General features: G+C 41.2%; 1 protein-coding gene across 11 annotated transcripts in view; it reads right to left on the bottom strand.

Annotated features, from left to right (window-relative positions):
* NUP210L (nucleoporin 210 like) overlaps positions 1-14,026 on the bottom strand; it is a 125,833-nt gene that overhangs the window by 31,744 nt on the left and 80,063 nt on the right. For all 11 annotated transcript variants that reach the window (XM_021089795.2, XM_085022847.1, XM_085022846.1 and 8 more), the window contains 6 exons: positions 13,707-13,834; positions 12,488-12,620; positions 2,583-2,645; positions 2,036-2,215; positions 1,579-1,659; positions 1,358-1,489 (listed from right to left, as the gene is read on the bottom strand). In XM_021089795.2, coding sequence (XP_020945454.2) covers positions 1,358-1,489; positions 1,579-1,659; positions 2,036-2,215; positions 2,583-2,645; positions 12,488-12,620; positions 13,707-13,834 — 717 coding nt within the window. The remainder of the gene's footprint in view (positions 1-1,357; positions 1,490-1,578; positions 1,660-2,035; positions 2,216-2,582; positions 2,646-12,487; positions 12,621-13,706; positions 13,835-14,026) is intronic.

Raw genomic sequence — 14,026 nt, 5'->3', positions numbered from 1 at the left:
AGGAGTTCCCGTCGTGGCGCAGTGGTTAACGAATCCGACTAGGAACCATGAGGTTGTGGGTTCAGTCTCTGCACTTGCTCAGTGGGTTAACGATCCGGCATTGCCCTGAGCTGTGGTGTAGGTTGCAGACGCGGCTCGGATCCCGAGTTGCTGTGGCTCTGGTGTAGGCCAGTGGCTACAGCTCTGATTCAACCCCTAGCCTGGGAAACTCCATATGCCGAGGGAGCGGCCCAAGAAATAGCAACAACAACAACAACAACAAAAGACAAAAGACAAAAAAAAAAAAAAGAGAGATAAAAAAATCAATATAATATTAACTGAATGCTCTAATTTGGATTTTTTTTTTTTTTTTTTTTTTTTTGCCATTTCTTGGGCCGCTTCCATGGCATATGGAGGTTCCCAGGCTAGCGGTCGAATCTGCGCCATAGCTGTTGGCCTATACCAGAGCCACAGAAACTTGGGATCCGACCTGCGTCTGCACCCTACAGCACAGCTCACAGCAATGCCGGATCCTTAACCCACTGAGCAAGACCAGGGATTGAACCAGCAACCTCATGGTTCCTAGTCGGATTCGTTAACCACTGGGCCACAACGGGACTCCTGGATTTTTTTTTTTATACTTAAAGGTTTATTATAAAAGTTATGGCAAGTAATAAAGGATAAGAATGCAGAAAATTATTTTAAAACTTAAAATATTATTTAATAGTTGCATAGACGATATTATATTTAACATAAACCTACTGTGATGGAAATGACATGAATGATCTTGACCATGGAGCATACAAATAATTTAAAGGAGGTAAAAAATATCAGAAGAACTATAACTATATATTTTTTTAAAAAATTCAAATATTGTATTGTTTTGACAGTTTTCCATCTCACAAAATGAAAATTGATGATTTAATTTATTAAAGCTAGTAATTTTTTGCTATCATATATTATTTGAATTGCGACATTATATCCATTGATCGCAATTCCATTTGAAATTCAAAAAGAGTACTGAAAGTTTCTCTGTAAAATTCAACTCTTCTTTTTTAATTTGGATTCTTCATATGATTTTCAGCTTTCCAGCTTTCACAGAGCAGAAGGAAAAGCAGTAATACTATTGTGTAGTTTAGAAGTGAATCAGTCAAAAATTTACGATGAAGTAAAATAAATTTATTTTATTTTATTTTATTCTTTTGGCTGTGCTGGTGGCATATGGAAGTTCCTAGGCCAGGGACTGAACCCATGCTGCAGCAGTGACCCAAGCCACAGCTGTGACAATGCTGGATCCTTAACCTACTGTGCCACAAGAGAACTCCAGAATAAATTTAGTATTAAGATCCTCAAGGTAATATAATAGATAAATTCATACCTCTGAATGCCTGGGCAGTAGATCCAATACATCCCTTTTGCTCATGGTCCAATGGAATGTGAGCCCGGGGTTAGCATTGCTGAAGGAGAAAGGGGTCTGGGTACTGGTCACTCCCATGACATAAACTGGCATCTGAAAAGGAGGAGTAGTTTTGTGCTATGTATTGCATCTAGATGGCATTATCAAAAAAAATGAACCTGGAACAGAGTCATCATACTGACCTCAGTGGCTGTGATGAGTCGTGTTGCAGCAGCAAGGATCCTAACAGCCCTTAGTTGCACAACTTCAATTTGCACTTCATCCTGCTCAACATAGTGGAGAGCAAGCTTAGGCTAAGAGGGAGTGTCAGTAGGATGGACAGAGATGCTAATGATAACTAGTTTGTGGTTGTTTGGGACATTCAATTAAAAAAACATGCTGTAGATATGGGGGTTTATTTTGTTCTTAAAGCAATTCCTTAAGTATAGGGACTCTGTCTTGTAACAATGCCAAATACTCTGTGGGTTTTTCACTAAAGATTACATATTTCCTATGCCTGGTTAAGACAATGCCAAATGAGGGGATTAAACATTTTCCTGGGCAGCTGACACCTTCCTCATCACTACCCCACCCCCCTCCATTTCCCAATATGATTCCCAGATGAAAGAGTAGAAGCAGAGCAGAACAAAGAACCAATACCTGGGAAAACACAATGACTTTTCCAGTATCTTCATTTACTGTCTGGATGGTGCCATGGACCACAGCTTTGCCAACTACCTTCCCTGTAACTTGGCCCCTCCTATTAACAACAGCCACTGTCTGATTACTGATGGAGAAATGAATGATAGACTGGGGCTGAGGGCCACCTTCAGACATTACCTGGAATTTAAACACACCAGTGAATGCCTGGAGCATAAGAAAAAGTCACATCTTTTTCCCCAAGATTTTGTCCAAACAACTCAACTTCTTCATCTTCCCCACTTTCCAACCAACATATGCTACATCAATGCAAATGCAGAAGAAATGGAAGTGCTACAAATAATCCATGGGATTCCAAGAAGTAGTTTACACCATATTTATCATGGAAGAAAGAAAATACTAATTTTCTTCTTTACCAGAGCCTGTTGTACTTGGCTGGCATTAGACTAGAGGTAGCCATTAGGAAGATTGTGTGTGTGTGTGCGCGCGCGCGCGCGTGGGCAAAGGTGGGATGAAGAGAAAGGCTCATTTCTGGCTTTATGATCACCTGCATCATGTTAGCTGGAATCAGTGTCATTTTCTCTGGAACAAGTCTGAATGGAGGAAACACCTGGAAGAAGAAAACCAAAAGGACAGCAGTGACTAACTATAATCAATCTCATAACAAATGATCATGCAGCTTATTTGAAGGGAAAAAAATCTTAAATACGCACAATGGAGGGAGTTCCCGTTGTGGCTCACCAGTAATGAAACTGACTAGTACACATGAGGATGCAGGTTCCATCCCTGGCCTCACTCAGTGGGTTAAGGATCCGGCATTGCCATGAGCTGTGCTATATAGGTCGCAGACTTGGTTCGGATCCCATGTTGCTGTGGCTGTGGTGTAGGCTGCAGCCATAGCTCCAGTTTGACCCCTAGCCTGGGAACTTCTATATGCTGCAGATGTGACCCTAAAAAAGCAAATTAAAAAAAAAATAAAATATGCATAATGAAATTATATACAAAAATATGTACTTAATTTTATTTATAACTAAAAATTTATTTATAATAACAAAAAGTTATAAATCACTTAAGCGAGAATGCTTAAATAAGTTATTACATATCCACTGACAGGAATAAAAATGGTCATTAAAATTTTTTGTTTACCAAAAAACAAAAAAAAAATTTTTTTTGTTTACAATTACTTTTTTTTATGTACTTTTTTTTGTTTTTTCTTTTTTTTGGCTGTGTTCATGGCATGTGGAAGTTCCTGGGCAAGGGATCCAACCCATGTCACAGCAGCAACAATGCCAGATTGTAAACCTGCTGAGCCACCAGGGAACTCCATTTACTTTGTTTTCTTAATTGAAGTGTGGTTGATTTACAGTATTATATTGGTATTTTCAGGTATAAAACATATGATTTAATACTTTTATTTATTTATTTATTTATTTTGTCTTTTGTCGTTGTTGTTGTTGCTATTTCTTGGGCCTCTCCCGCGGCATATGGAGGTTCCCAGGCTAGGGGTTGAATCGGAGCTGCAGCCACCAGCCTACGCCAGAGCCACAGCAACGTGGGATCCGAGCCGCGTCTGCAACCTACACCACAGCTCATGGCAACACCGGATCGTTAACCCACTGAGCAAGGGCAGGGACCGAACCCACAACCTCATGGTTCCTAGTCGGATTTGTTAACCACTGTGCCACGACGGGAACTCCTGATTTAATACTTTTATAGATTATACTCCTTTTAAAGATATTATAAAATATTGGCTATATTCCCTGTGCTGTAAATATATCCCTGTAGCTTATTTATTTTGTACATAGAAGTTTTTCTGTTTTGTTTTGTCTTTTTACAGAAGTTCCCAGGCCAGGGGTCAAATATAGCCTCAGCTGCTAGCCTACACCACAGCCAGGGTAACACCAGACCCGAGCCGCCTCTGCGACCTATACTGCAGCTCAGAGCAACGCTGGATCATTAACCCACTGAACAAGGCCAGGGATCAAACCTGCATCCTCATGGATATTAGTCCGGTTGTTAACCTGCTAAGTCACAGTGGAAACCCCCTATACATAGCAGTTTGTACCTCTTAATCCTCTACCCCTATCTTGCCTCTCCCCACTTCCCTCTCCCCACTGGTAACCAGTAGTTTGTTCTCTACTACATCTGTGAGTCTTTTTTCTGTTTTGTTACATTCATTTGTCTGTTTCATTTTTAGTCCACATGTAAGTGATAACATACGGTATTTGTCTTTCTCTGTCTTATTTTACTAGGCATGATACCCTTTAGGTCCATACATGTTGTTGCAAATGGCAGAATTTTTCTTTTTTATGACTAATATTCATATATATATATATATATACACATACATATACATATATATATATATATATATATATATATATATAGAGAGAGAGAGAGAGAGAGAGAGAGAGAGAGGGGCCAGCACTTTATCCATTCATCTGTTGATGGACATTTTTAGGCTGCTTCCATATCTTTGCTATTGTGAATAGGGCTGTTATGAACATTGGGTGTATGTATCTTTTCAAATTAATGAATTAGTGTTTTTGGAAATTCCCGTCGTGGTGCAGTGAAAACGAATATGACTAGCAACCATGAGGATGCAGGTTTGATCCCTGGCCTCACTCGGTGGGTTAAGGATCTGGTGTTGCCTTGACCTGTGATGTAGGTCGCAGACATGGCTCAGATCCCACTGTGGCTGTGGCTGTGGCTGTGGTGTAGGCTGGCAGCTATAGCTCCGATTTGACCCCTGGCCTGGAAACTTCCATATGCCACTGGTGTGGCCCTAAAAAAAAAAAGTCAAATTAGCGTTTTTGTATTCTTTGGATAAATACCTGGAAGTGGAATTGCTGGATCATATGGTAGTTTATTTTTTTATTTTATTATTATTTTTTTTGGTGGGGGGAGGGATTGCCATTACTATGTATGTATGTATTTAATTATTATTATTATTTTTTGCCATTTCTTGGGCTGCTCCCACGGCATATGGAAGTTCCCAGGCTAGGGGTCGAATCAGAGCTGTAGCCACCGGCCTACGCCAGAGCCACAGCAATGCGGGATCTGAGCTGCATCTGCAACCTACACCACAGCTCAGGGCAACGCCGGATCCTCAACTGACCGAGCAAGGCCAGGGATAGAACCTACAACCTCATGGTTCTAGTTGGATTTGTTAACAACTGAGCCACGACGGGAACTCCTGTATGTATTTAATTTTTAAAGTTTTATTGAAGTGTAGTTGATTTACAATATTATCATAATTTCTACTGCACAACAAAATGATTCAATTATACATGTACACACACCCATTTTTTTTCAGATTCTTTTCCCATATAGATTATTACAGAATATTGGGTAGAGCTCCTTGTGCTATATAGCAGGTCATTGTTGGCTATTCATTACATACACCACATGCCAATTCCAAACCCCAAATCCATCCTTACCCCCACCTGTCCCCTTTGATAACCATGTTTGTTTCAAAGTTTGTGAGTCTGTTTCTGTTCTGCAAATAAGTTCATTTATATCCTTTTTTTTTTTTTTTTTGTCTTTTTGCCATTTTCTTGGGCCACTCCTGCGGCATATGGAAGTTCCCAGGCTAGGGGTCCAATCGGAGCTGTAGCCACTGGCCTACACCAGAGCCACAGCAACTTAGGATCCGAGCTGCATCTGCAACCCACACCACAGCTCACAGCTATGTCGGATCCTTCACCCACTGAGCAAGGCCAGGGATTGAACCTGCAACCTCATGGTTCCTAGTCGGATTCATTAACCACTGAGCCACGATGGGAACTCCTATATCCTTTTTTTAGATTCTACATGTAAGTGATATCATATGATGTTTATCTTTCATTCTGACTTACTTCAGTTAGTACAAGAATCTCTAGGTCCATCCATTTGCTGCAAATGGCTTTATTTCATTCTTTTTTACATCCGACTAGTATTCCACTGTATACATGTACTGCATTTTTTTGTGTGTGTGTCTTTTTAGGGCTGTAGCCGCAGCATATGGAAGTTCCCAGGCTAAGAGTCGAACCAGAGCTGCAGCTGCTGGCCTGCACCACAGCCAAAGCAATGTCGGATCCTTAACCCCCTGAGAGAGCCCAGGGATTGAACCTGCGTCCTCGTGGATGCTAATCAGGCTCATTACTACTTAGTCATGACAGGAACTCCTATGTACCACATCTTCTTCTTCTTCTTCTTTTTTTTTTTTTTTGTCTTTTTGCCTTTTCTTGAGCTGCTCCTGTGGCATATAGAGATTCCCAGGCTAGGGGTCGAATCGGAGCTGTAGCCACTGGCCTACACCAGAGCCACAGCAACGTGGGATCTGAGCCGCGTCTTTGACCCACACCACAGCTCACAGCAATGCTGGATCCTTAACCCACCGAGCAAGGCCAGGGATTGAACCCGCCACCTCATGGTTCCTAGTCGGATTCGTTAACCACTACGCCACGACAGGAACTCCTCCTGTGTACCACATCTTCTTAATCCATTCATCTATCAATGGACTTTTAGGTTGTTTTCATGTCCTGGCTACTGTAAAGAGTGCTGAAATGAACACTGGGGTGCATGAATCTTTCTGAATTATGGTTTTCTCTGGATAGGTGCCCAGGAGTGGAATTGCTGGATCATATGGAAGTTCTATTTGCAGTTTTTTTTTTTTTTTTTGGTCTTTTTGCCTTTTCTAGGGCCGATTCTGCGGCATATGGAGGTTCCCAGGCTAGGGGTAGAATCGGAGCTGTAGCCACTGGCCTATGCCAGAGCCACAGCAACGCGGGATCCAAGCCAAATCGGCAACCTACACCACAACTCACAGCAATGCCGGATCCTTAACACACTGGGCAAGACCAGGGATGGAATCTGCATCCTCATGGTTCCTAGTTGGATTGGTTAACCACTGAGCCACGACGGGATCTCCTATTTGTAGTGTTTTTTAAGAACCTCCATACTGTTTTCTATAGTGTTGTACCAGTTTACATTCCCATCAACAGTGGTTTCCTTTTCCCCATATATGCCCCAATATTTGTTATTTGTGGTCTTTTTATGATAGTCATTCTGACAAATGAGAGATGCCATATCTTCATGGTTTTGATTTGCATTTCTCTGATGATTAGCACCTTTTCATGTGCCTGTTGGCCATCTATATATCTTCTTTGGAAAAATGTCTATTCAGGTCTTCTGCTCATTTTTTGATCAAGTTTTTTTTTTTTTATAATGAGTTGTATGAGCTGTCAATATGTTTTGGATATTAACACCTTATTGACCATATCATTTACACGTATTTTCTACCATTCAGAAGGTTGTCTTATTTTATTTTATTTTTTTATCATGTGAAATATTCAACTTTATTTTTGCGTGTGTGCTCACTCTAATATTTTATTTTTTAATTTTTACTTTTAAGCTTTTTGTTTTTCTATTATAGTTGATTTACATTGTTCTGTCAATTTCATTGTTCTTACATTGTTCTGTATATATTTATGTATGGTCTTTTTCTTACATTATCCTCCATCATGTTCCATCACAAGTGACCATATATAGTTCCCCGTGCTGTACAGCAGGATCTCATTGCTTATCACTCCAAATGCAGTTTGTATCTACTAACCCCAAACTCCCAGTCCATCCCATGCCCTATGCCCCTCCCCCACCCCACTGGCAACCACAGGTCTGTTCTCTAAGTCCCTGAGTTTGTTTCTTTTCTGTAGATAGCGGCATTTGTGCATTATATTAGATTCCAGATATATGATATCAATGGTATTTGTCTTTCTCTTTCTGACTTACTTCACTGAGTATGAGAGTTTCTAGTTCCATCCATGTTGCTGCAAATGGCATTATTTTGTTCTTTTTTATGGCTGAGTAGTATTCCATTGTGTACCACATCTTCTTAATCCATCCATCTGTCTATGGACATTTAGGTTGTTTCCATGTCTTGGCTATTGTGAATAGTGCTGAAATGAACATAGTGGTGCATGTATCTTTTTCAATGAAAGTTTTGTCCAGATATATGCCCAGGAGTGGGATTGCTGGATCATATGGTAGTTCTATATTTGGTTTTCTGAGGTACCTCCATACTGTTTTCCATAGTGGTTGTACCAATTTACATTCCCACAAACAGTATAGGAAGGTTCCCTTTCCTCCACTCCCTCTCCAGCATTTGTTATTTGTTTTTTTTCTGTTTGTTTTGTTTTGTTTTTTTTTTTTGTCTTTTTGCTATTTCTTTGGGCCGCTCCCACGGCATATGGAGGTTCCCAGGCTAGGGGTCGAATCAGAGCTGTAGCTGCCGGCCTACGCCAGAGCCACAGCAACGTGGGATCCGAGCCGCATCTGCAACCTACACCACAGCTCACGGCAACGCCGGATGGTTAACCCACTGAGCAAGGGCAGGGACCGAACCCGAAACCTCATGGTTCCTAGTCGGATTCGTTAACCACTGCACCACGATGGGAACTCCTGTTATTTGTTGACTTGTTAATGATGGCCATTCTGACCGGTATGAGATACCTCATTGTAGTTTTGATTTGCTTTTCTCTGATAATTAGTGATGTTGAGCATTTTTTGTGTGCCTGTTGGCCATCTGTATATCTTCTTTGGAGAAATGTCTATTCAGGTCTTCTGTCCATTTTTGGGTTGTTGGTTTTTCTGTTGTTGAGTTTTGTAAGTCGTTTGTATATTTTAGAGTTTAAGCCCTTGTCAGTTGTATCATTTGAAACTATTTTCTCCCATTCTGTAGGTTATCTTTGTGGGTTTTTTTTTTTTTTGGTCTTTTGTCCTTTTAGGGCCACACCCATGGCATATGGAGGTTCCCAGGCTAGGGTTCTAATTGGAGCTGTTGCTGCAGGCCTACACCACAGCCACAGCAACGCCAGATCTGAGCTGCATCTGTGACCTACACCACAGCTCATGGCAACACAGGTCCTTAACCCACTGAGCAAGGCCAGGGATTGAATCTGAAAGCTCATGGTTCCTAGTTGGATTCGTTTCTGCTGCGCCACAATGGCAACTCCAACTTTGCGTTTTTTTTTTTTTTTTTTTTTTTTTTTTTTTTTTTAATGGTTTCCTTTGCTGTGAAAAAGCTTTTAAGTTTGATTAGGTCCCATTGGTTTATTTTTGTTTTTGTTTCTGTTGCCTTGGGAGACTGACTTAAGAAAACATTGTATAGTTGATGTCAGAGAATGTTTTGCCTATGTTCTCTTCTAGGAGTTTCATGATGTCTTGTCTTATGTTTAAATCTTTGAGCCATTTTGAATTTATTTTTGTTTGTGGTGTGAGGGTATGTTCTAGTTTCATTGATTTACATGCAGCTGTCCAGTTTTCCAAGCACCACTTACTGAAAAGACTGTCTTTCCCCTATTTTATATTCTTCCCTCCTTTGTCAAAGATTAATTGACTGTAGGTGTCTGGGTGTCTTCATTTTATTTATGGCTTCCTTTGTTGTACAAAGATTTTAAGTTTAATTAGGTCTCATTTGCTTATTTTTACTTTTGTTTCTTTGTGTCAGGAGACAGGTCCAAAAAAATATTGCTATGATTTATGTCAAAGAGTGTTCTGACTATGTTTTCTTCTGGGAGTTTTATGATTTCTGGTCTTACATTTAGGTCTTTAATCCATTTGAGTTTATTTTTGTATATGGTGGGAGAAAATGTTCTAATTTCATTCTTTTACACATAGCCATTCAGTTTCTCACTTTTTTTTTTGTCTGTCTCTCTTTTTCTTTTTCTTTTAGGGCCATACCCACAGCATGGCCCTAAAAAAAAGGTCCTAAATGAATGTTCTCAGGCTAGGGGTCAAATTGGAGCTGTAGCTGCTGGTCTACACCACAGCCACAGCAACTTGGAATCTGAGCTATGGTCTGTGACCTACACCACAGCTCTTTAACCCACTGAATGAGGCCAAGGATCAAACCTGCATCCTCATGGATACTTGTTTCTGCTAAGCCACAATGGGAACTCCAAGTACCACTTATTGAAGAGACTGTATTTGCTCCAGTGTATATTCTTGCCTTCTTTTCTATAAATTAATTAACCATGAGTGCATGGGTTTATTTCTTGGATCTCTATTTTGGTCCATTGATTTATGTGTCTGTCTTGTATCAGAACCATACTGTTTTGATTACTGTGGCTTTATGGTATACTCTGTAGTCAGGAGTGTGATATCTTTATCTTTGTTCATTTCTCTCAAGACTGCTTCGGCTAGTCTTTTTTCCTTTTTTTTCAAATGTATATAAAAGTAGAGAGAACAGTATAATGAACTCTCAGGTACCTATTACTCAGCTTCAACAATTATCAACACATGGCCAACAATTAGCTTTTAATGATATAAGAAAATACATTTTGAGTTCCCATTGTTGCTCAGGGGTAATGAACCTGACCAATAACCATGAGGACTTGTGTTGAATCCTTGGCCCTGTTCAGTGGGTTAAGGATCCAGCACTGCTGTGAGCTGCGGTGTAGGTTGCACATGTGGCTCAGGTCCCATGGGGCCATGGCTGTGGTGTAGGCCAGCAGCTGCAGCTCTGATTAGACATCTAGCCTGGGAACTTCTATACACTGTGGGTGCAGCCCTGAAAAGACAAAAAAAAAAGAAAAAAAAAAAAGACGAATTTTTTTTTTTTGGCTGTGTCTGCAGCATGTGGAAGTTCTTGGGCCAGGGATTGAATCCATGTCACAGCAGCAACATGAGCACTACAGTGATAATGCCAGATCCTTAATCTGCTGTGTCACAAGGGAACTCCAAAAATATATTTTTTTCTTTCTTTCTATTTTTTTTTTAGGGCCATACCTTCAACATATGGAAGTTCCTGGGTTGGGGTGGAATCCAAGCTGCAGCTGCCAGTGTACACCGCAGCCACAGAAACTCAGGATCCAAGCCATATCTGTGATCTAGACTGCAGTTTTCGGCAATGCCAGATCCTTAATCCACTAAGCAAGGCCAGGGATTGAACTCATCCTCACAGATACTAGTTGTGTTCTTAATCCACTGAGCCACAATGGCAACTCCCCCCCAAAAAATATATATGTATATTTTGTCTTTTTAGGGCCTCCCCCTGGCATGTGAGGGTTCCCAGACTAGGGGTCAAATCAGAGCTGTACCTGCTGGCCTATGACACAGCCGCAGCAACGAGGCATCCGAGCTGCATCTTTGACTTAAACCATAGCTCACAGCAATGCTGGATTCTTAACTTACTTAGCAAGGCCAGGCATTGAACCCTCATCCTCATAGATACTAGTCGGGTTTGTTAACCACTGAGCCATGACAGGAACTCCCCCCCCCCCAAAAAAATATATATATATATTTGTATTTTTGCTATTTTCTAGGGCCGCTTCCCACTACATATGGAGGTTCCCAGGCTAGGGGTCGAATCAGAGCTGTAGCCACCAGCATACACCACAGCCACAGCAACGTGGGATCCAAGCCAAGTCTGTGACCTACACCACAGCTAATGGCAACGCCAGATCGTTAACCCACTGAACAAGGCCAGGGATCGAACCCACAACCTCATGGTTCCTAGTCAGATTCATTAACCACTGAGTCATGACGGGAACTCCCCAAAATATTTTTGATATAGGATTAAGAGGAAAAAAACAGCATGATTCATCCATGGTAAAGTAAGCATAGGGGAAAAAGTGAAGGAAATACACTGAAATTTTTTTTTTTCTGAAATCTTAATAATGGTTACCTCTAAGCAGTGGAATTATAGATGATTTTTATTCTGCAACTTTATTTATTTTTTTTGTGCTTTCCAAACTTTCTACAAGAAGTGTATTGCTTTTTTTTTTTTTTTTTTTTGTCTTTTTGCCTTTTCTAGGGCTGCTTCCCTTGGCATATGGAGGTTCCCAGGCTAGGGGTCTAATCGGAGCTGTAGCCGCCGGCCTACGCCACAGCCACAGCAATGTGGGATCCGAGCTGAGTCTGCAACCTACACCACAGCTCACAGCAACGCCGGATCCTTAACCCACTGAGTAAGGCCAGGGATTGAACCTGCAACCCCATGGTTCCTAGTCAGATTCATGAACCACTGTGCCACAACGGGAACTCCAAGAAGTGTATTACTTCTATAGAGTTAAACAGGAGTTCCCGTTGTGGCTTAGCGGTTCATGAATCTGACTAGGAACCATGAGGTTGCAGGTTCAATCCCTGGCCTTACTCAGTGGGTTAAGGATCCGGCGTTGCTGTGAGCTGTGGTGTAGGTCGCAGACTCGGCTCGGATCCCGAGTTTCTGTGGCTGTGGTATAGGCTGGCGGCTACAGCTCAGATTAGACCCCTAGCCTGTGGGTGCGGGTAAGCCCTAGAAAAGACAGAAACAAACAAACAAAAAAAAAAACCCACACAAACAAATTACATTGTTGCAAGAGTGAGACAACTATCTTTTTTTTTAGTCAAATGATTTTCAAATTGTGCAAACTAAGCAGAAAAATATTAAATAAGGTCAAAAATAAATTTTGAATGAGGTAATTTCCTTACTTCAATTTGCCGAGGAGCCGATGTGAATTTTCTCCCCATCTTGTCCTTAGCAATAGCTACAAGCGTGGTTTGCCCAACAGTGATAGCACGTAGGATATAATTTTCAGAGTATTCATCTTGTTCCTCCATTAGCCTGCAAAGACCCATATGTTTTTAGGTGAGAAAGATTTGGTTTTAAGAGTGGCCAGTTCTAAGATGTTTAAAGTTTTCTGCTCATTTTATGTCTTTTTTTTTTTTTTTTGCTATTTCTTGGGCCGCCCCCGCGGCACATGGAGGTTCCCAGGCTAGGGGTCGAATCGGAGCCATAGCCACCGGCCTACGCCAGAGCCGCAGCAACGCGGGATCCGAGCCGCGTCTGCAACCTAACTACACCACAGCTCACGGCAACGCCGGATCGTTAACCCACTGAGCAAGGGCAGGGACCGAACCCGCAACCTCATGGTTCCTAGTCGGATTCGTTAACCACTGCACCACGACAGGAACTCCGTTTTCTGCTCATTTTAAATCACATTAGGAGGAACTGCAAAAAATAAATTTCCAGAGTCAAAACAAAGCTCATAGCAATGGCAGGAAGCTCCTGAAGGGAAAAATTTGTTCTAAGTCTCCAAAGGAATAAGGGCAATATAAACATAGACTGGGGAGTTCCCATTATAGCTCAGCGGTAATGAACCCGACCAGGGTTTGATGCTTGGCTCTGCTCAGTGAGCTAAGGATCCAGCGTTGCCATGATCTGTGGTGTAGGTTGCAGATAAGGGTTGGATCCTGTGTTGCAGTGGATGTGGCTGTGGCTGGCACCTGCAACTTCAATTTGATTCCTAGCCTGGAACTTCCACATGACTTGAGTGCCACCCTAAAATGAAAAAAAAAAAAAAAAGACTGGTAAAATTGCATATACTGAACTGCCTTGGAATTCCTGTATTTCCACTTTTGCAGAGTGGAATACCAGTGCCTCATAGGATATCATCCAAGGAGAAGTTTCATAAAATGGAAATATTAATGAGACATATGATTTTAACCCCAAAATAAGACATTTGAGGATTTGGAAGGGTTATTTTGTAGAGACTTGAATATGGGAAGAGAGTATGGGCTGAAAGTTACCATGACAAAAAAGGAAAGAAGAAAATCTGAAATAATCTAAGGGAGAGCTAACCAGGCTACCGAGAGAAAGATTCTTGTGGTATCGAGCTTAGGAAGAAAGAAGTCCTGAAATGGTACTCACGTCAGGGTGACAATGGCAGATGCCAGCTGCAGTTTGAGCTCCATGTTTCTGAAGTATTTATTTCTGAATGGTAGCTTGGAAGAGCCAAGAACTCTCATAGTTACTAACACAGTTTTACCTATTTCAACCTAGTAGTTAAAAAATAAAAATAAAAAAAATTAAAATGTAATTTTAGTAGAAGCATCTCATTCACTTAGGGCAGTTTAATTCTTAGAGGTGGCAAGCTCTTTTGTTCATAGTAAATGTTCCAGGTCAGCCTTTGATCAAGGAAGCCTAATCTGTGTGTACTTTTTTTTTTCCCTTTTTCTTTTTAGGGCTAC

The sequence above is a fragment of the Sus scrofa genome, chromosome 4, assembly GCF_054392235.1.
Source record: "Sus scrofa isolate SSC_HxYL_T2T_F1_AM1 chromosome 4, Sscrofa_HxYL_maternal_Yorkshire_Landrace_v2.0, whole genome shotgun sequence".
NCBI classification, from domain to species: Eukaryota; Metazoa; Chordata; class Mammalia; order Artiodactyla; family Suidae; genus Sus; species Sus scrofa.
This window is presented reverse-complemented; position numbering and strand designations above follow the sequence as displayed.